The following is a 23,361-nucleotide window of genomic DNA, read 5'->3' as shown; positions in this document are numbered from 1 at the left end:
ATGCCTGGTTGCATCTCTTACAGAATGACCAGTCTTCTGCTTCATTAATGTCTTTGAAATCTATTTCACAGTTACTTTCAAAGTAATAATGTTAGGGTTGGGGCTTTTTTGGTGGCACTAGTTATGAAAATGAGAAAAGCCAAGGTAGATTAAAAGGGAAAAAAGGGTACCAGTGGTGGTGCTGCTAACTTCTGAATCAAAGGGAACAGATGCAACAGCTCAGTAACATTTCTGTCCATTGGGGAGTTGTAAGGAGAGACCCTTCTTTGATTTGCTGGCACTTGGGTGTGTTTCTCTGTAGAGATTCTCATTGTGGTGAATACAACTTCTCAACTGTTTTCTAGGGCAAAAGCGGTTCAAAGCAACAGCAGTAGCTGGAATGCTTGGAGCTATAAAATAAGTGAATATTTTGACTGATGAAATGAAAACTTGGCACATTTTGGGTGTCTGACAAGAATTTCTCAAACCAGCAGAATGTCTTGTGAAAGTGCTACAGCTGGCCCAGTAAGACAAGACATATGTGCCTTTTCAGCAATGTGTCCATTGCCACACATATGCTGCTATGGTGCTCCTTATAGTCTTCATGAGTCAGTTTGGTGAAGCCTGCATGAAATTTTGTATTGTTTTAATTCATGGTTAATCTAAAATAGGGGCACATTTACACACCTTTTCTCAAATGATTTAAATGTATAGATTTTATTGTCAGAAGATTTGATTTCAGAAGTATATCAATGACTCCAGTGTGAACTCGGTGCTGTAAATCTCAGAATTAATTGGTTTCTTTTTCGATAGCTGAAGTGGGCTTTGCTGGTCTGGGTATCTGCTGGCCTGGCATGCTGCCATGCTGTATTCCTTCATGCCTCAGTCTCAGGCTGCCCAGTCCTCACAGCTTACTGTCTACGTTTTCAAAACCCAGTATACTAATCCCATGTTTCTCTGTCTCCTCCCCTATGATGCTGCTGCACGCACTGTGGCTTTTCTGTCTACCACCAGTCCCCTTTTTTCCCCCATCCCTGGGCTGTTTGCTGCATGAGACCTTGCTGCTCTCACTCCTCTCCCTGGTCCTCAGCTGAAAGCATAGGTCCTGGCATTGGGGAATTCCTGTATGAAATACCCGTGGAGCAAATAGGAGAGCCGGGAGACATTACCCTCTGTAAGGGAAGGCAGCTGGGCTTGTCCTGTGATAATCCTGTCCAGTGCCAGACAGTCACTCATTGCTTCCTAGGACAAGCTTCTTCCAACTTCTGAACACTAGTACTAAAATCATGAGTGTTGTTCTGGGCAATTAAAGCCTCCTTATTCTTGATTAGATACTGCAGATATGGTAGCTGTAAAGGAATTTGTTTCCTATGTGCTTCAGATATGACTCTCTCATTCTCAACTGAAAACGTGGTGATTTTGTGAGACAAGAAATGTTGTCTTCTGGGAATATGTGTTCAAAAATCCACTGTATTGTGGATGCTTCTGTCTTCTGTAGTGAACAAAGTGTGTCATTAGGCCTCTCCACTTCGTAATTCTCTTTTCAGAGGCTTCAGCTGCTGCAGCTTTGCCACCCTTCCAAGTTAGCTATTCTGCATAGCAGCAAGATATAACATAAAAGTTAATCCCTGACCACTTAGCTCCGTTTACCATCTTCTAACAGCATTTCAGAGACAAGCTATTGCTGCCATACACTTGGCTCATTTGCCATTCTGGTAATTTGCTCCAGTTTAAACCAGCATGGCTTTATTGTTTGCTTTAAAAAGTAGTCTAATACTGCTGTGCTACACACCTTCAGTTTAGCAATATAGTAACTGTTTTGCAAGCCTTTAGAGTGAGAAGTGTTGCATATAAATTGATGATAACTATAATTTTTGCAGTAGGATGTTTATCTTTTTTGTTCTAAAAGCAAAAATGCTTCCTCTTATATTCATTTGTGTGAGCACTGAGTGCAGGTGGATTTAACCCAAATGGATTGTTTCCACATGTTCACAATGTGCGAAACAGAAGAGTTGAAGCAAATAAGTTGCTGGAATGATCTTTTTTTGTTGCATCATTCCATTAATCTTACATTTAGAAATTCTGGAAAAATTAAGTGTGTTTTTCTTTTTTTTCTGCATTCATTCCCACTGACTCATAAGTTAGTTTAAAATAGAGACAAAACAAAACTACCTTTGCCTGTACAACTTGACATTGTGGATTTTAGAGCACAGTGGAAAGCACACAGAGTTTTGCCCTTACATTAGCCTAAGCATTGCACTGAAGCAAATAACTATTTGCTTCTAGTGTCCCTTGTCCCTTTATTGCTGTTATAAGCATTGTAATCTCTTGGCCTATGGCGAGAGAGAGGTCAGTTTGATTAAATTAGCTTGTTTTATTCCAGATCCATGCAGGGCATTCCACTTGGCTCTTCAGCCAGTCTCTTGTTCAGTCTGTCTATTAGTGATCTTAATCCTTGGACTTCAAAGCTTCTGCCGTTTATAGCCTGTTAAAGCCAGGAAGTTTCTGATGGATTAGAGCAAGGAATGAGTTTGAAGTTTGTAATGTGCACCACTGTCACTGATAAAGTCTGGTTTATTACCCTACAGTAGTATCTGCACTTTTATGGCTATTCACTTTTAATTGGTTATAGTAAAGCTGAGGTGCTTAACCTCCTGGAGCATCAAGTGCTGTATTTCCTGGTCCTTTCCATGTCAGGGCCAGGATTTGGTACAGAAGCAAATCTTGCCTTTTGTCCTTGCAACCCTTTGTGTGTTTTGCTTTTGCATGTGTGAGTAGGAGGACTGGGTGAAGGACATCAAATTGTCTTCCTTAGGGTGATTATGTGCAGAAAATTGAGAACTGGATTCAGCCCTCCTGGGATACAACTGCCATGGTGCCACACAAATAAGACATGTGACTGCTCCTTTCTTTCCTCTGTCAGTGACCAAAAAAATCCACCAACACTCCAACCTGAAAATATCATGGTTATCAAACCAATATGTATTGAAAATAGAGGGAATATGGCTCTAGAAAAGGGAAGTTTTGAAGTACATGCAAATTCTAAAATGACTGTGGGTTTTTGGTTCGTTGCTTGGGGTTTTATTTTGTGGGTTTTGCTTGTCATATATTTGTACTAATGCCTCTATGTAACAAAACTCAGCAAACTATGGACTTAAGAGGAAAACAGAGTAGAAGTGAAATAGTCTATACTGTGCAAAATCTAAGATGCTTTTTTTTGGGCAGAGAGGAACCTCACGAGGTTCAACAAGGGCAAGTGCGGAGTCCTGCATCTGGGGTGGAACAGCCCCATGCACCAGGACAGGCTGCGGGTCACCTACTGGAGAGCAGCTCCAGGAGAGGGACCTGGGAGTGCTGGTTGATAAGAAACTAACCATGAGCCAGCAGTGTGCCCTCGTGGGCAAGAATATGCATCCTGGGATGCATCAAGAAGAGTGTGGGCAGCACAGTGAGGGAGGTCGTCCTCCCCTTCTATTCTGCCCTGGTGAGGCCACATCTGAAGTCCTGTGTCCAGTTCTGGGCTCCTCAGCTCAAGAGAGACAGAGAACTGCTGGAGAGAGTCCAGCACAGGGCCACCAAGATGATCAGGGGATTGGAGCACCTTCCTTATGAGGAAAGACTGTGGGAACTGGGGCTGTTTAGTCTGTATATGAGGAGACTGCAGGGGGATATCATTAATATTTACAAATATCTAAAGGGTGGGTGTCAGGAGGTTGGGACATCCCTTTTTTCTATTGTATCTAGGAACAGGACAAGGGGTAATGGGATGAAGCTGGAACACAAAAAGTTCCACTTAAACATGAGAAAAAACTCTTTCGGTGTTGAGGTGAGGGAGCCCTGGCACAGGCTGCCCAGAGGGGTTGTGGAGGCTCCTTCCTTGGAGGTCTTCAAGACCCACCTGGACATGTTCCTATGTGACCTGATCTAGGTGACCCTGCTTCTGCAGGGGAGTTGGACTAGATGATCTCTAAAGGTCCCTTCCACCCCTACCATTCTATGTTTCTGTGCTGCACCCCTCAACAAATGCAACATTCCGTAAGATAGAAGTTATTTTTTGCTTTTCCTTAGCATTTAGTGATGTTTGAGTGAGCAGAGGTACTTGTCAGCATGACCTGACAATGAGCTAGTGGTGATATCTGTCAGATGAACGGTGAGACTGAATTGTAGTCATTCTGTCATCAGTGCTGCTGAGCATCCCTCTACACAGGTCAGGGGCTGTAGTTCATCTCAGCTGCTGCCCTGTGGAATGGTCACAGGTGTGAGGAAGTGTGTGAGGTGTACAAACAAACTCCTTCAAAATCTAATGCAGGTGCATCTCTGATATGACTGACAATTTTTTTTGTCACTTTGGTAATGCACAAGGTAAACAGCTCAGAGGGCAGCAGATTCATTGAGAACTTGGCTAGAAAATCTTCACCCAAATAACCTACAGAAGTATAAAGTTGGAGAAAATGTAACTTACACATATATGGGCTAGAAATCAGTAGCAAATTAAAGACTTTTTCCTTTTGTCTTATGAGTTTGCAAGGATCACTCCTTAAAATGTTTGACCAGGTGTGAAAGTCAGACCTCATCACTTTGCATTTCCTTTAAAATCAGTGAAAAGAAGCAAGCACCTCCATCTAGCCTGCATTAGGAGTTTAATTTAGGTCAAACAAAACCATCCTTCCAGAGGTACCCTTTCTTCCTCCACTGAGTAGGAAGAAAACACAGGGCACAATCTTAAAGGACTGGTCTTTAATCACTTGACTGTTTGCTCTGAGTTCCTACTTGTTTTATTTACCATGTGAAGGACACATGGGCTGTTTTAGCAGGTTCTTGAGAAAGAAACAAAAATGAGCATGAAAAATAATGTTTTGATGCTTTTTCTTGGGCTGATAGTTCCTGTAACTGGGACACTAACCAGACACAACTTGTACCTGCTGAGTGGGGTCAGCTTGTTTCTTACTGTTCCTTGGTTTCCGTGTCCATAAAATGAAGGCAACAATATTGTCTTAGATAAAATATTTTGAGATCTATAGTTTAAAACTGCTAAGTAGCATAATTCATTATATTGTTATTAGGTAAAGAGTGAGACTTTGAATCTACTACTCTAATTTACTAATCAAAGTAAAATATCAATGTACTAAAATAGAAATAATAAAGGAAACTGCTTAATCTGTTTAATCTGAGTACCTTCAAAACATTTACAGTTATATTTGTATCTTGACTATATAACCAACAGATTAGCAAATTGTTTCCATTTTACAGCTTTAGAAACTGGGGTACACGGCAGCAAAGTCTTCACCATCACTCAGTAGTTGACTTCACAGGGAAAGGAATTGATTCAGTAATGTTATGCTCATTGGCCTTTGTTTTGCTTGGTTGAACACACTTGCCATACTTGGTATTTGAGAGATATCATAGACATCACAGAAGGGACCCTAAAAGATCATGAAGTCCAACCCCCCTGCCAGAGCAGGACCACCTAGAGTAGATCACACAGGAACTCATCCAGGTAGGTTTGGAATGACCCCAGAGAAGGAGACTCCACAGCCCATCTGGGCAGCCCCCTCCAGTGCTCCCTCACCTTAACAGCAAATAAATTCTTCCTTGTATTTCTTTGGAACCTCTTATGTTCCAGCTTGTACCCATTGCCCCTTGTCCTATCATTGGACATCATTGATAACAGCCGGGCTCCATCCTCCTTTATGCATTTGTAAACTTACCCTTTATGTATTTGTAAACATTAATGAGGTCACCCCTCAGTCTCCTCTAAGCTAAAGAGCCCCAGCTCCCTCAGCCTTTTATCATGAGGGAGATGCTCCACTACATCATCTTGGTGGCCTTGTCCCTCTCTCCAGCAGCTCCCTGTCCTTCTTGAACTAAGGGGCCCAGAACTGGACACAGTATTTCAGATGTGGTCTCACGAGGGCAGAGTAGAGGATGAGGAGAACATATGTGTGAAGGACTGGAAGCTTTACTGTGTGTTTGGAGAACATTGCTGAATCTTTGCACCAAAGCAGGAACACTGCTTTGGGTGAGACTGGGAACCAAAGTTCTAATCTTTTGGTTTTGAACTCGAAGTATGAGCAGTGGCTTAGTGAAACAGCAGAGAGAAAGTATCACATGCAATGATGATTTTAATCTGGAACTCTAAGGCATTATAGAATCATTTTGCTGATCTTGAGTGTTCTCTGGATTTTGTGAATTTGATCTCTGCTCTGCATCTTTGAGTTTTGTATATATTCTCAGCTCTGTAGGGTGTACAAATTTCCTCTTGTCCTGTCATTCATCACTGGAGAGAAGAGAGCAACTCCCACCTCACTGCAGCTCACTTTCAAGTAGTTGCAGAGAGTGCTCATGTCTCCCCTCAGCCTCCTCCAGGCTGAACACCCCCAGCTCCCTCAGCTGCTGCCCATCACACTTGTGCTCCAGCCCCTTCCCCAGCTCTGCTGCCTGGCTCTGGACACACTCCAGCCCCTCAGTGTCCCTCTGGCAGTGGGAGGCCGAACACTGAACACAGCACTCGAGCTGCAGCCTCACCAGGGCCCAGCACAGGGGGACAATCCCTGCCCTGCTCCTGAGGTCACGTCAGTGCTGACCCAAGCCAGGATGCCATTGGCTTTCTTGGCCACCTGGGCACACTGCTGCCTCATGTTCAGCTGCTGTCAATGTGTGGAGAGTGAAAGGGTTTTTTGGTGTGTGAGCATGTTCCTTGAGGTTATAATGAAGTTGCCTCTGTCTTGTGTCCCTTCTCTTCTTTATGTCTTTTGTGTTATTCTCTGGGAGTCATAGATGAGAAATGCATATTTAGAAAATGAGGACTTTTGCAGTTCTGCATCTGAGTGTTTTCAATGGGAATGTCGTTACGACACTTTTTTTGATTCTGCAGTTTGTGGAAATCATCTTAAACTCACAATTGAAAAATTTGCTGAGAGATGCTGACTTTCAGAACTTAATGGTGGGATTGTGGGCTGGCCAGAAATACAGCCATGTGTGCTTGTTAGGGACCGTTAACCCACTTAGAAGTGGAAGCTTCATTCAGCAAAGCTGGGAAACTGCTGATTTTGTGTTTAGAAGACCACATGCTGTTTTCTGCAGGGAACTCCTGCAACCAGTGCATCAGTTGTACTAAAGAGCACAAAGTGCCAGGAATGCCCTGAGTCTTGTTGCCAAAGAGCAAGTATAAGTGTTATTCAGACAGTCTTGTAATAATTTCAGTACCACATGCAACAGGAGCTGCCTGTCATTCTCTTCAGACTCTGTATATACATATTGATACACTCCAGAGAGCTTTATTTTCATATTTTACCTCTGTCTTCTACTGCATCACAAAAAGTCCTCACTGGTTTTAAAAGAAGTGAGAATAATTCCCAGGGAGACATGTTTTTACTTTTGTATGCCTAAAGGTTCTCCTATCTCTGCCATCTTGTCTTGGGCTTCTTTTGTCTTTCTCATACCTTGTTAAAAAGGAAGCCTTCAAGAAAGCTTGAGAGGGACTTTTTACAAGAGCCTGTAGTGATAGGACGAGGGATGATGGCTTTGAACTGAAAGAGGGGAGATTTAGATGAGCTATAAGGAAGAAGTTATTCCTTGTTAGGGTGGTGAGACCTTGACCCAGGCTGCTCAGAGTGGCTGTGGCTGCCTCATCCCTGGAAGTGTTCAAGGGCAGGTTGGATGGGGCTTGGAGCAGCCTGGGCTAGTGGAAGGTGTCCCTGCCTGTGGCAGGGGGTTGGAATGAGATGATGATGAACTTTAAGGTTCCTTCCAACCCAAAGCATTCTCTGAATCTGTAAAGTGGCACAATGCCCTCTTAGTTTAAGGCCACAGCATATGCTTTTACCTTGGTTATAGTAAAGTCTACTCAATTAAGAATTCCCCCTATATATGTTTTGTTTCTCGTAACTTTCCCAGCACCACCTGAAAGTTTAAGGTGTGGTACTATAGAAGTGACAGACCCTGTCTCTGACTTCTCTGTAGGCCACTTTCCTCCTATGTGTAAAAAAGTACAAATACTCTTCTTTTGTAGTTTTTAAAATACATATAGACAGTTTTAACCTTCCTGAGAGGTTCTACACCTTTGCCTTCTGAGGTAGCTGTTGTCTTTTTATTATTATTTACTATACATTTCTTTCAGCATTCCTGCAGCAGGGCTAATTTGAGTAGTTGGATCTCTGAGTGGAGTCGTTTTTGTGGTGGTCATTTTTGCCCAGACTGACAAAAGTTGTTAGGGGTCTTTATGTCATGATATCTCCCATGCATTTCCATCTCTTGGAGGTACAGCAACCTCTCGTATCAGACCAGCCTCCAGGCAGCGAGTCATCGTATGCTTGCTTTCATTTTTCATGCTGCAGAGTGAGTGGTACGCCTAAGTTTTCTAAATTCATGCAAAATGCTCTTAGTTTCTGTTTGTCAATATAAGTTCAAATTCGGAAATTTTGTGTCATGTTTCTCATCTGGAGTCCTGTGTCCAGTTCTGGGCTCCCCAGTTTGAGAGAGACAGGGAACTGCTGGAGAGTGGCCAGTGCAGGGCCAAAATGTTGAGGGGACTGGAGCATCTTCCTTATGAGGAAAGGCTGCAGGACCTGGGGCTGTTTAGTCTGGAGAAGAGAAGGCTGAGAGGGGAATCTCATTAACGCTTACAAGTATTTAAAAGATGTTTGTCAAGAGGATGGCGTGGCAATTTTTTCTGTTGTGTCCCGTGACAGGACAAGGGGTAACGGACAAAAGCTGCAACACAAAAGTTCCAATGAAACATGAGGAGAAACTTGGTGTTGAGGTGAGGGAGCCCTGGCACAGGCTGCCCAGGGAGGATGTGGAGGCTCTTTCTCAGGAGGTTCCCAAACCTGCCTGGATGTGTTTCTGTGCCCCCTGATGGAGGGGAACCTGCTTTAGCAGGAGGGTTGCACTAGATGATCTTTAGAGGGCTCTTTCTGCTATCCCTCCATCTGCTTTTAACCCCCGCCATTCTGTGACTGGGATGTTGTGTGGTGGGTGGAGTGTCACCAGGACTGTGACATCTGCGAACTCTGGATTGTGACATCACATTCCTCACTGCTTACATTTGGACACTGGCTGAGTCTGTCCTCAGCCTGATTTGTGCATGTCTTCCTGGGAGATCTGAAGAATCAAGCCAGGGCTCTGCCAGGGCATGCTTTGGGGGCTGCCATCAGCAGCTCTGGGTGCCCATCCCACAGTCATTGCCTGTGTTGGCCTGGCCCTGCCTGTCTCAAGCAGCTGAGCAGTGAGGAGCACACCTGCAGCAGCAGAGGTGAGCTGTGCAGGGAAACATCCACCCATGGTGGCTGTGGCTGATGGGGCTTGGGAAACTGGGAGGGGTGTCCTTCTCCAGGGGCCTGGTGCAGATCTCCCTCTCTTTTGCAGCGCGTGACACCTTTTGGCAGCACCAGCAATGGCAGACAAGCCCTCAACCTCCACTGTCCTCTGTCCTGCAAGGCCAAAGCCTGTGGGTGGCCTTTTGCCTGGAGACTGGGCAGAACTTTTCAGGAAGTGTGAGTGCCTTATGTTTCCCATTGTGCTCTGGCTGCGCCGGCAGCTGAGGAAAATATATGGGGCTCAGTGGTGGCTGGTAAACAAAGCAGAAAGCAACATCCTGTGTGTCCTGTGTGAGTGTGGACCCGATGAAGATGTCATGGTCCAGAGGCTGCAGGGCCATCTTCAGGGATCAGTGGAACTGCTGGTTCGTGGCATCATCAACAAAATTGCGAACCTGTGTATCATGAATGCCTGGCGCCTTTGCCATGCTCTTAGCAAGGAGGACTGCCCTGCAGTGAACTCCATCTCCAGCAGCCTCAGAGTCTGCAGCTCTGGCAGCTTCTGCCAGGAGAACCCCTCCAGCATCCACAGATCTGGCAGCTCCCGCCTGGAAAACCCCTCCAGCATCCACAGATCTGTCAGCTCCCACCTGGAGAACCCCTCCAGCATCCACAGATCTGGCAGCTCCCGCCTGGAGAACCCCTCCAGCATCCACAGATCTGGCAGCTCCCGCCTGGAGAACCCCTCCAGCATCCACAGATCTGGCAGCTCCCGCCTGGAGAACCCCTCCAGCATCCACAGATCTGGCAGCTCCCGCCTGGAGAACCCCTCCAGCATCCACAGATCTGGCAGCTCCCGCCTGGAGAACCCCTCCAGCATCCACAGATCTGGCAGCTCCTGCCTGGAGAACCCCTCCAGCATCCACAGATCTGGCAGCTCCCGCCTGGAGAACCCCTCCAGCATCCACAGATCTGGCAGCTCCCGCCTGGAGAACCCCTCCAGCATCTGCAGCTCTGGCAGCTCCCGCCTGGAGAACCCCTCCAGCATCCACAGATCTGGCAGCTCCCGCCTGGAGAACCCCTCCAGCATCCACAGATCTGGCAGCTCCCACCTGGAGAACCCCTCCAGCATGCACAGATCTGGCAGCTTCCACCTGGAGAACCCCTCCAGCATCTGCAGCTCTGGCAGCTCCCACCTGGAGAACCCCTCCAGCATCCACAGATCTGTCAGCTCCCGCCTGGAGAACCCCTCCAACATCTGCAGCTCTGGCAGCTCCCGTCTGGAGAACCCCTCCAGCATCCACAGATCTGGCAGCTCCTGCCTGGGCAGCTGCTCCAGCATCTGCAGCTCTGGCAGCTCCTGCCTGAGCAGCTGCCTGAAAATCCACAGCTCTGGCAGCTCCTGCCTGGGCAGCTGCTCCAGCATCTGCAGCTCTGGCAGCTTCCGCCTGGGGAGCTCAGACTCCAGCTGGGCCTCCTCTGGCAACCTTGCAGACAGTGAGTGGGAGGACCAGTCCAGCATGTCAGAATACAATGATGTTTGGGGTGCCAGCTGCTACTTGCCTGTGGCTGGGGAGCAGGAGCAGCCCCTGGAGGAGGTGGGTGAAGTGATGGTGGATGGCCCCTCTGCCCAGCGCAGCAGCTGCAGCTGCTTCACTCCCAGCTGGGCCAAGCACTGCTCACTCACGAAGAGAGCCCAGCCCCCGGATGCTCCCTTGCCCTGCAAGAGGGTACGGTGGCAGTAGCAGCCTCTGGCAGCTGTTTAACCAGGACAGAGGAAAGAATTTGCTGTTTCTTCAAACTGTTTTTGAGAATTGGGAAGAAGTTGTGATGCAAAACTGCAGCAGAAGGAAGGACTGAGCATGAAAGTAAAGCATCTCTGCAGCGTCATAATCTCCTGTTTGGTTCAATAATTAGTCAATTAAAGAAGTTAAACCCTCTTGCTTTCCAACCGGCTTCAGATAATTCTGTGTGGCTGGGGACAACTGGGCTTTTAACTCCTGAGTGATGTCCAGTCAAACAGGTTACTGTGACCAGGTTTCATGTGTGCTTGGGATCCTCAAGTTCTCTCCAGTCCCTGATGGTCCTGCCTTTTAGAGCATTGTGTAGTCAATAAGTTCCCAGAACTGCTTTGCACGCCCACGTCTCCCACTCTGTGATGGGTCACTTGCCCAGCACAGTCACTAGAGGGTCCCTGTCAGTTCTGAAGGGTCTGAGCACCTCCATGTGTTGTCCTTCAGAATCTTGTCTTACTTGGCTGTCAGTCAACCCTGGGCTCGGGCACATGCACAAAGGACTTGGGCTTTGTTCTCCGAGATGACGGGATGTAGATATGAGGTGTTGGAACATGTCCAGAGATGGGCAACAATGCTGGTAAAGGGTCTAGAGAACAAGTCTTCTGAGGAGCAGCTGAGGAAGCTGGGGATGAGGGAGAAGACATGATCACTCTCTGAAACTACCTGAAGGGGAGTTGTAATGAGGTGGGAATCAAACTCTCTAGTAATGAATGAGAAGACACGAGGAAATGGGCTCAAGTTGTGCCAGAGGAGGCTTAGATTAGACATTATGAAGAACATTTTCACTAAGGGGGTTATTAAGCATTGTAACAGGAGACATTTGAAAGACACATAGATGAGGTGCTGAGGGATACGGTTTAGTTCAATGATGGGCCTGGCAGTGTGAGGTGAGTGGTTGGACTTGATCTTAAAGGTCTTTTCCAACCATAATGATTCTGTGATATTGTCTAATTTGTGTAACTGAATTGCCATGGTGATGAGGTTTCAGTGGTTAAATTATTCTGCCAGCAATGGTGAGGCATTTTTCTAGTCTCTCATATGCAGACACCAAGATCTGTGGAGAAGGAGAGCCAAGAGGTGCCCAGGCACTGGAGCAGAGATTCCCCTGTGACCTGTGCTGCAGCCCACGGTGAGGCCAGTGTTCTCCTGCAGCCATGGAGGCCACAGGAGAGCAGAGATCTGCTCTCAGCCCATGGAAGGCCTCACATCGGACCAAGTCAATATCTAAAGGAGATTGTGACAGCATGGGAAGCTCATGCTGGAGCAAGTTCATGGCAGGACCTCGGGACCTGTAGAGAGAGGAGCCCACTCTGGCCCAGACTTGCTATCAGGGCTTGTGTTCCCGTGGAAGACCCATGCTGGAGCAGTCTGTACCTCAGGCACTGTTTCCCCCATGGATGGGACACATGTTGGGGGTCAGTGAAGAGTCATAGCCTGTGGGAAGGACCCACATGGGAGCAGTTTGTGAACTTTCTCCCATGAGAGGGATCCTGCACTGTACCAGGGGAAGAGTGTGAGGAGTCTTCCCCCTGAGAGGGAGGGGACAGTGACCATAACCCCCATTCCCCATCCCCCTGTGCTGCTGCAGGGGAAGAAAGGGAAGAGCAGAGGGGTAAGGGGAGGTGTTTTCTTATTTCCCTACACTGTTTTGATTGATTATTAATAAACCAGTTCTCCACAAGTTGAGTCTGTTTTGCTCATGACAGTAATTGCTGAGTGATCTCCCTTGTCCAGTTTAGAAATGGGAGTGATATAATGACTTGGTGGGCACCTAACACTCAGCCAGGGCTAAACCACCACTACTTTCTCCAGTTGCTTGAAGTTATGTGGCATTTTTCTTCCTGTGTAGGTCTTTGTACATGTCAATCAAATCTTCTTTTTTTTCTTGCAGTGAGCTAAGCAGATTCATCTCCAGGTTCCACCATAAGGTGTTTTCTCCTGCCCTCAAATAACTTAGACCTGGTTATTTCCTGCACCATTTCCAGCATTTTAACATCCTTCAAAAATCAGAAACACTAGAACAAAACACTCTTTTAGCATCTGACTCTGCATACAGGGAAGATTACCCTCCAGTCTGCCCCATTTCTAAGTACTTATCTACATATGCATTAATCCATTGTGCCCCAGCAACATGGTGAGAACTAGTCTCTACTTTGGCTCGTTAATCATCTTCAGCAGCTGCTTTTAGGGGAAAAGTTGCCTTCATCCTAGTGTTTAACTGTGTATCGAGTTGTGTCAGTCTGGTTTTTATTCAAATGCATCTAGTTTATGAAGCAATCCAGAGTGCTCTGTATGACTTTCTTGTCCTTACTATTAATACCTCCAGACTTTGTCTCACTTGCAAATTGATTGCACAGGGAAGTTTTATATGTCAGACCACTGATAGAAGTGGCTTCAGGCCCAGTGCAGTTCTCATGGACTCCACTTACCACAGTCACAGAATGGCTGAGCTTGGGAGAGACCTCAGGAGAGATCCTGTCCAATTTCCCTGCTCAAGCAATGCCACCTCAAGCAGGTTGCACAGGACCATTAGATGGCTTTCAAGTAACTCCAAGGATGGAGACTCCACCACCTCCCTGGGCAACCTGTGCCAGTGCTTGGTCACCCTCACAGTAAAAAAGTGTTTCCTGATCTTCAGAGGGAACCTCCCGTGTTTCATTTTGTGCCCATTGCCTCCAGTCCTGTCACTGGGAACCAGTGAAAAGAGCCTGGCTCTATCTTTGTCTTCCGGTATTTGTGCATATTGATGAGACCTTCCCTGAGCCTTCTGTTCTCCAGACTAAACAGTCTTAGCTCTCTCAGCCTTTCCTCACAGAAGAGATGCTCCAGCCCCTTCTTCATCTGAGCCCTTCATGGCTCTTTGCTGGACTCTCCAGTGTGTGCCTGTCCCTCATTCACTGAGGAGCCCAGAACTGGACACAGCACTCCAGGTGTGGCCACACCAGTGCTGAGTAGAGGGGAAGGATGACAAAGTCTATCCTTAGACACAGAGAACAACTTATGAATTCTCTGAGCAGTCACTTTTTAGTTGTTTTGATGTCTGTTCACTTATTTTTCATGTCGTGTACAACTGTTATCTCCTTCATTTCAGCAGTATAAGAAACTCAGGTATTCATCTGGTGTGAATACATCTCAAGTATTGACCAGGTTCGTTAACTGGTCTTAGACTGATAGACCTCCCCTGGTGAGGCTTCATCTGGAGTTCTGTGTCCAGTTCTGGGCTCCTCAGCTCAAGAGGGACACAGAACTTCTGGAGAGAGTCCAGTGCAGGGCCACCAAGATGATCAGGGAACTGGAACATCTTTCATACGAGGAAAGGCTGTGGGATCTGGGGCTGTTTAGTCTGGAGAAGGAGAGACTGAGGGGAGATCTTATTAATATTTACAAATATCTAAAGGATGGGTGTCAGGAGGCTGGGACATCCATTTTTCCTATAGTAGCTAGCAACAGGACAAGGGGTAATGAAACTATTTTTTGATGAATTGGTGCTTTTGGGATGCATGTAATAATGACTTCTGTTAAGTTTTTTGCTAGTTAATGTATCTGGTTAAATATGTGCATTTAGAATTAATGTTTTAATGTTCAGGCCTTAACATTTCTTTTAACTTGGTGCTCTGTACTTATGCCTGCAGTTATACTTTTGTAGGAATCGAAGAGGATTTTAAATGTTCTTTAATATGTGCAAAAGCCTGCAGAAACTGTTAATGTGAGAGATAAGGTGCTACGTGGTAAACACGTAACAAGAAATGGAAATTTAGTCCCATTGATGGGTGAACTGGATACAGTTTTTTATAGACAATTTTTTGTTGTTGCTCCTGGTTAAATTTGCTTCGTGAATTTTCATCATGATGTCCTCCATGCTTCAAGGCACATGGAGAATCCTTTTGCCTTTATCTAGCTCAAGTTATCATTCTGACTTAAGGCTTTGAGATAAATTACTCATACACAGAATCTACCCCTTAACTGTTAGTAGTGATAAACTTTTTAGGTGTATCTAGATTTTTAATTGATACAATAATATTTCTTTTCCTCAGTACTCGATGGAACTAATTCTTCTGCAGAGCCTTTATGACCCTAGACTTGCAGCCAGTGATTGTATAGTTCTGTTTCAAATTCTTTTAAATAGTTGCAGCTGAGTAAAACCTCATTTTTTGCTGTGTCCCCTAAAGCAGTATATTGTGTCACTGCCTCTAGTTTATGTGATTATCACTGCTGTTTCGGGCAAGCTATCCTCTATATAGCTGTCTGGGAAGATCTCTGGAGAGACCAAAAGAGGGAAATGCAGCTGAACTTCAGTCTCTTGCCTTCATATGCTTACATCTTTGCCTAACTGAAGGTCAGGTGTTGATTTGCTGTTAAGAAGCTCCTGTTTAGATGTTGAAGGGGAAAAAAAAGGAGTAAAAAGGAGCTGAGACAGATGTGCAGACTTGTTCAGAAGTATAATATGTCTTTTCATTTTTCTGTCTAGATTCCCTCTGGCCAAAGATTCGTGTTCCCTTGAAAGTTGTTAGGACAGCAGAAAACAAACTCAGTAACCGCTTCTTCCCATACGATGAGATTGAAACAGAAGCAGTGTTGGCTATTGATGATGATATCATTATGTTAACCTCGGATGAACTCCAGTTTGGCTATGAGGTAAGAGAATTGGTTCTTTTCCTGTCTCTTAGGCTATCCAATTCAATTTTCCGTGTGTATTTAAAGTGGAGGAATCACTGCACAGTCTGCTGATTCAGGTTGTTGCATCTCTTTACTGTAACAGCTCAATGCTGACTGAAATATTTTTACAGATAGTCATTACTTTATGGAAAAAAACCTGCCAGCTAACAAAATTTTCAGTAACTGTCACAGTAATGCCAAGAGACTCCAGAAAACATGTAATTAGTGTAATGGAAGCAGTCTGGAGACTGAACTGCTTTCTTCTTAACAGTTTCAAACAGTTTTCAGGCATACCAGAAGTGCTGTCCAAGTTAATGAGTCTTGATGGACAAGACAAGGTTCAGAGATTAAGTGTTGGTAACAGAGGAGGCCTCTTGAGGACGTGCCCAAGTAAAGTGGAGTGCAATGAAAAGAGGAACTGAAGAATGTCAAAGAGGGGACGTGTGTATAATACGCTTGAAATGGCAAAGCTTCAACAGCTGCTGTTGTAATGAGGGTATCGACAAAAGGCAAGTTTGTCCAAATCAGTTACCCATGGCAGCACAAAGAGATGATAGTCTTCATAGGCATTTGATTTGCTTGTTAAAAAGTGCATTTGCTTAAAGCAACACTGTTGTCTTCCTTCCAGAACTTTGGTTTGAACGAGTTCTTGTTTGTTTTCCATTTGTAGTTGAGTATCTAACACAGTCCATGATCTGACATTGCTGTTATGTGTGAGTATTCAGACAAAGGTGCTCAATTTGTATATAAATCAGAAACATTAGAAAATGCAGTATCTTTTAAGAAAGGTGGGAATCCATTTAGTCACACCTGCAAAACAACACCAGACTTTGTATACAAGAGCTAGAACGTGTAGCTGTTACCTATATTGAGTGGAATAGTGAAAACCACTTTTCTAAAGGCTAGAAAGCAAACTAAATGTGATAGTTGTCTCATTTTTACCAGTCTTAAGTGTAGCTGTTAATACAAGAAGATATTTTTTAAGATATTTTGGAATTGTGTCTCTAAAGTTAGTGTACGTGTGGTAAAATATGTCTGTCTCTCCCTCTCAAGTGAAAGAGACTGTTAGCAGGTAACGAGCTTTTGGAGTCAAGAAATGACTTGTGGTAATGTAAGTCTGCTGATGTAATAACAAAGATGTTAAGTAGTGGAGACAGAGGTTTAATCTATCATGTGTGTCTCCAGAAAGGAAATACTTTCCTTGCCAGGTTAAGAGTAACGGGTTACTACATGAAGTGTGAAAGATGGAATGAAGAGAAGGCAACCGAAGGAAGGAGGTTTTTTGGCACACGGTGCCTTCTCTGTGCTCCCTTGTCTACACTGAATGTTTTAAGCACAGCACTGCAATAACAGAGCAATCAGGCGTTGGCAGTTCTGCAGGCTGACTTCCTCTTGTCTGTGTTGGTGCTTATAGCTACTGGTTTTGAGGGTGAACTGGTGGGATGAAAGACAGCAAATCCATAACGTGCATGCATGATTTACACAATCCTGCCTCCATGTGCAGGATTTTCATCGAGCTGTCTCTATAGAAATGCAAATAAGTTTCATAAAAACCCGAGTGACTGTGTAAGTAGTTCCAAATGAATCTCTGCTACTGGCAAAGTAGGCTTGGAGGGTTTCAAAGCAGAGATTCAAACTGCAGCTGAGCTTCAGCTGTGTCAGCCAGAAGTCGTGAGGAGTAGAAGCGTGGTGCTCGTGTGTCTGAAGCATTAATTTAAACATCCTCGGTAGGGAATATCTGTAACTTCATGTGTATTGAATCCGGTCACTTAGGCAGGAAAGGGTTATCCTCATAAAAAAACCAAACAAGAGGCAAAGAAAAGTTGACTTGAAGTCCTCCGTAGTCAGTGTGATTAGGTGGCAGTTGGGACTTACAACTCTTCATCTCCAGGTCTAGGCTGTGCTGTGGCTAATTTATGGGCCTTCTGTGGACCATATGCATTGGTTGCAGGCACTATCTGAGTAACAGTCCTTATGCAGTCTGAATGTAACTGCTTGGACGTGAAATTGTTTAGTCTGGCAGACTAAAAACTAGTGCTTTTGCAGTTTTACTATAAATCATATTCCTTTTTGATTCTGGGCATTCAGCTTACTACACAGCCACATCAATGGAAAATTAAAATGCCTTATTTTGCAGCTAGTTGAGACAAACCCATGGGTAGTCTGAATCCGTAGACTTTGAGCTCGCTTTGTCCGTGTGTGTGTTTGTGTCCCCATGAAATAAATTAATAGCACTGTCTTTGAATACAGAAGCACAGCAAATTATTTTATAAGTACACAGTTTTCCTCACATAAAAGATGGCTGATGGAGGTTCTACTCTCTGGCACAGAAATCACGGGATGAAGATTGATCTTTCTGTCCCTGAGTGTCCGTAACTTGCCTGACAGGCCTGAGCTGGCTCCCAGATGTTTAAATCATCTGCAGCCTGTGATAATTTATTTATCTGTTTATGTGTTTTAACAGAAAAGTATCTCTCAAGCTCTTGACTTGTTTGCAGGGGAATCCAGAGGGAGCAGTAGCAGCGTATAATGTTACTAGAAAGTTTTCATTTAGAAGTATGTCTGCTTCTGCTTTGGTCGTAAGAAGGACTGGAAACGTGACATTCAGTAATTTTCTTTTCTCCTCCTGCCATCCTTGAGATTTTACATTTAAACATGTGGCAAAACCCCCCTCTGTCACAGACTTGTCTGAATGTATAGAGCAAGCCTAAAAAAACCAGGAAACTTTGATCTCTGTACACTTTCAGCCATAAAAAATTATAGTAACACTCAAAGTGTCAGACGTTTTTTACTTGTTAAAAGTGAACTATTATGGTACAGTGATTTATGGCATTGCGTAAATCTATTGGAGCAAGCAGAAAAATAGTCCCTGTGTGCTGCTGTATTAAGGTAGCAGAAGAATACTCATGACTTTCTGACTTTGAAAAAAATATTTCTGTTAAGTTACATGATGAAATCACAGGCATGACTTGGAGCACTGGTGAAAAAAAAAACAACCTAGTAGGGCTAGACAATTTTTTTCCCCTACTTACTGACCGTTGCTGTTCACAGATGGAGTATCAGAGAGACCCAAGAAAAGGAGCTTAAGAAAAATCTTTAAAAAATCTTTTTGGGGATTGTTATAATCATAACAAATTAAAGCTGAATCATTGACTGCTCCTGAAGTGTTTGTTGTTTGGGTGCAAGGCTGCAAGCACAGAGGTGTTGCCACCCTCGAGGCAGATGGCTTAGCATTTCTGTCACCTTGAAAAGTGGGGATAAGCTTCCACGCATGAACTTCAGGAAGATTTCACATTATGACTCACAAAGTATTTCTATTACAGCAATGATAGAAATAATCTAAATTGGGATTATTGCTCAGAGTCCATGTTTTTTTGTGCATGGAAAATACTGTTTGTGTTTTTTCTCTTGGAAGCTTTTTGCCTTCTTCTAGCAGATGACCTTACACTGTCTCAGAGCTGGTTTTCAGGGCTTCAACTCTCTGATGAATTGCGTATTTCATAAAGTTTTGATGCCTTATCTAGAAGAATTCTTCCCTGACTGTTAAAAATCTATTTTTCCTCATTCTTCTGTAGGAGGAGTAATAAAACTCTTCTTACCAAAGGACTTATCCATGGGTAGCTGCTGGCTACATTCAAAACTTTTCATCAAACCAGTGTTACTTTATACATTGTGTTCATGTGACATACTGATTGACTTTTCATGGGCTTTGTGTTTACGTTTTGCTTTGTTTTTCAGTAATAGCATAAGCCATGCCTTTCAGGACAGGGGCAGAGTTAAGAATGGCTGAGGCTCTGGGAGGAGAGAAGGAGTACTGATCAGTGGGGTTTTCTTTCATTCACAGAGGATAGTCAGCATTTTATTCTTACAGTGTTGCTGTGGTAGCTTTGGAAATGGTGTGTGTTTTTCTGTTTATTAAATTAAAAATGTTCTAGTTGTAATTAGCCAGTTCCTGAAGTCGTTTGTGACTTAATATAGTCTAATAAATTTGATGCATAAATGTTGGAGTGTGTTCTGGAAGAGAAAGTGCTTCTCTGTCCTTGGGGCCTATGGAGAGTGAGTTGTGGCAGCTGTTCTGATGGCCCAGCGAAACAACACACATTGAGGCCAGGAGGCAGAAAGAACGGTGGAGAGGTGAGGCTGGAGGGTGTTTCACGTGGGGAAGTTGACTTGGAAACCAAATTCCTATCATTTTCTCTTGGTGTCTCTTAAAAGACTTAAGTAAAGCTACCGAGTCAGAACTTCTCTTTGACTTTTCACCTGGGAGACGCTTCATCCAAAAATATTTATCTGCAGGGTTGTCTAGCAGTCATTGGAATAGTGTTGTCCACAAAGCAGCATACCTCCTCCTCACTTGGCAACATGTTTCTCCTTGGATATATCCCTTAACACTATTAAATCAGGGCTCTTTAGTCTGAGAAAGCTAATAAGATCACTGGCTAAAATGGAATGTGTTCCTAACAGAGTAATAAATTCTAGGCAGCCATCAAACAAGAAAATGGATAGTAGTGCAAAATGGATAGTAGTAGAGTAGCATAAGAATCATTACCACTATTTTTATTCTGAAAGCTTCCTTATAAGCAGTAGCTGTATATATTAATTTTGGCACAAAAGCATGTGGATGGATTTGGGCAATGAGCTGGATGCAGCTCTTTGGAGGCTTTCCAGGAACTACCATTGAATGAAGTAGTGATGAACATTACCAAAAAAGCCAAGCTTTTCCACTGACTTTTAAAGAATTGCTTTTAAAAGGAATCTTTGTTTAAAACAACCAAGTTATTCTTAGGTGCATTGAACTGATAGTTTTCAGAGGCCAGAGTCAGGGTAGGGTTGAGCTCTACAGTGGTACAAAGAAATCTGTATGAGTGACAATTATTTTATATCATTTGGACCTTTGAAGATGACACTGAGGGCAAAAACTAGAAGGGAAAAACCCACAGAATCCATGTTTCTGTGAAGGCTCTGAAGTCCCTTGGGAAGCAGTAGCTGAGTTTAATCTTTCTTTCAACTGCTTCTGATACATATGCCTTTCCCTCTACAAAAATTCTTAGCCCAGTATGACGCTGATCTGTAGTCCTTGTGTCAGATCCTTTGTTGAGCCTCAGTAGCTTGCATGGTTGTACTTAGCAGCAGCTAGGAGATGGGCATTTTAATAGTCAGGTTTCAAAGAAAAAAAAAAAAAAGAAAATGAAGTCATTAATTTTTTGAGTCCTGGAGAGCAGGAAATAACGTTTTGGAAGAGGGAGTGACCATACCTTTGGTTTTATGTTCTTTATTAATGTTTTTGATATCATGTCAAAGTAGGTGTCTCAAAGCCTCACTGGCTTGCCTGCCAAAAATCTGTATTTTTTCAATTAACTGATGGCACCAACTTGTAACAACATCCTATGACTTCTCTTCCTTGAGTTCCAAATCATCTCTGCTTTCAAGAGCTCTCTGTTAGAGCATGGTCCTGTCTAAATACTGTCCTGGTTCTTGTGCCCTAGAACTGTCTGGAAAGATTGATTTCTGGATAAAGTACAAGTTGGGGAGTCAGATGATCTGGTTCCCATTCTTGTTTCTTGTATGATTTTTGGCAGGTTTCCTCATCTGGATGTTTAAAATAATAACTGCTCTCATCGTGGGATTCTGAAGCGATATTAACTGACAGCAATAAAATGTGCTGAGATGTATAGATGAAAAGGCATAGAGTAATGCAAAATCACAGACATGCAGTAACTTCGAGCTGATTGTTTTATCATACTTGAACCAAACACTCTCACAGAGTCCTTATAGCCCAGGCCTCCCAACCAAAACATCCTGACCTGAACTGCACAGGGTGGTGAAATTGCAGAGAACATGTTCTTTACTGCAGATTCAACTATAGGCATCCCCTGCCACTTGTACTGAGAAAAGAGGTTTGCTGGGGAAGTGATTGTTGGGGATTTGTCAGAGATTTTGGTGTTGATGATCCTGCAAACACAGTGAAATTTGTGTATGTTGGTTGATACACTACCTGCCTGAAACAAAAACCCTTGTGACCTAACCCCATGTGTCGGAAGGTCAAGATCTGTATTCTTCCAACACGCCTAGCAGTTATTTAGAGTGATTTGTCTGCAAATAATACATATAAATACTAACATCATTACTGACCAACAAAAAGACAAACTGTATTTAGCAAGCAAATAGTGTTTAGACCCTCCTAAATAATTATAATCCTTTTTTTCTTTCTCTCCTAACACAAAAATTATCCATGATTTAAAGTGGCCAGCAGTGTGGAGAACTGAGGTTGCATTAATGATGCCCTTCTCCTTGTTCTTGTCTACCGTGTTTGATCCTGTAGTCAGCTGCAAAATAATGTATGGAGTGACGAGGATGGTATCTTGATTGTATCCAGCTGTCTGGAGCAAGTCAAGGGCAAAGAGGCCTTCCATGTAGCAGTAGATCCATCCAAGAACCCACTAAAAAGTACCAGAAATATTAAAATATAAGCCTATTTTAAGCCTATTCCTATCAAAGGAAGCAGATTGGTTAACTCCAAAGCCAACTGTGAAAGTAGTTAGGTTGTAGCCATATCTGCTGAATTTAACATCAAAAGTTCCTTTTTAATCGTGCTTGGATTTAGCTAGTGGTAAAACCTTTTGGAGTAGTCAGTTGTATTTCTCTACACTGAGGAAGCTGGTATTGCTTTAGTGGCCTTTTGTTCTGGGCCATGGCTTCACTGAGGTGTAGGATCCTTCCAATGCAAGCTTGGGCTTTTCATGCTTCTTCGAAGAGCTGAAGTGATCTTTGCACTGCTGTAGCTCTGCCTTCCCAAAGCATACGTGTTGCACGCACACACTGGTGTTTGCTTGCTGTGCAGGCCTGCTGAGCAGCGTGCCACACCGTTTTTGCCCCCAGGTTTGGCGCGAGTTCCCTGACAGATTGGTTGGATATCCGGGCCGCCTGCATCTGTGGGACCACGAGATGAACAAATGGAAATACGAATCTGAATGGACCAACGAAGTTTCAATGGTGCTGACTGGGGCAGCGTTTTATCACAAGGTAATGTACAGCCTGTCAAATGCTAATGTACACCAAGAACCTTTTCCAAAGAGCTGTATGTCTCTCTGCCATTGTTCTGTGATTGTTTTGTGTTTCCTACAAAAGAGAAACAATTGTTATTGAGGTGGACCTGCTTTAGCAGGGGGGTTGGACTAGATGATCTCTAGAGGTCCCTTCCACCCTCTACCAATTCTGTGTAATTGCAAACTTTCCTTGCTGTGAAAACAACTGCTTTGTCCCTGCCTGTAAAATAACACTGTTGCCTTCATGAACTTACAGAAGAGCCCTTGCCAGTTTGTGTGACCTGTAACCACATAGCAAATTTTGCAGTGAATCTATAACTAGCAGTTTAAGGAAAGAGAGCTGATTGTAGAGAAATTCGTGTGCTGGTCAGGAAAAGAGTACTTATGCCATTAAGCACCCCAAAATTATTTTCTCTCTGCTAAACTAATCCTTGACTGAAGGCAGTATCATGTGAATGTACCTGTCCCAGAGGGGAAAAAGGATTCTAGGGCAGGAGTTAGCAGGGCTCATTGATAGAGCTTTAAACTAGTTTTGAAAGAGGAGGGGGATATAACTGGACCTGCCATGAATAAGCCCAGGGGAAGCATGCCAGGCCTTGTAGGAATGTGAAATGAAGAGCCAAGGGG

At 44.0% G+C, this 23,361-nt stretch overlaps 1 protein-coding gene across 1 annotated transcript in view; it reads left to right on the top strand.

The window, feature by feature from the left end:
• Positions 1-23,361, top strand: part of EXT2 (exostosin glycosyltransferase 2) — an 88,389-nt gene that overhangs the window by 51,172 nt on the left and 13,856 nt on the right. Inside the window, exons 10-11 of the mRNA XM_061997974.1 lie at positions 15,501-15,667; positions 22,568-22,711. Of these exons, the coding sequence (XP_061853958.1) occupies positions 15,501-15,667; positions 22,568-22,711 (311 nt within the window). The remainder of the gene's footprint in view (positions 1-15,500; positions 15,668-22,567; positions 22,712-23,361) is intronic.

This window comes from Colius striatus, chromosome 6 (assembly GCF_028858725.1).
Source record: "Colius striatus isolate bColStr4 chromosome 6, bColStr4.1.hap1, whole genome shotgun sequence".
In the NCBI taxonomy this organism is placed as follows: Eukaryota; Metazoa; Chordata; class Aves; order Coliiformes; family Coliidae; genus Colius; species Colius striatus.
The sequence above is the reverse complement of the archived record's forward strand: the minus strand, read 5'-3'. Positions and strand labels throughout refer to the sequence as shown.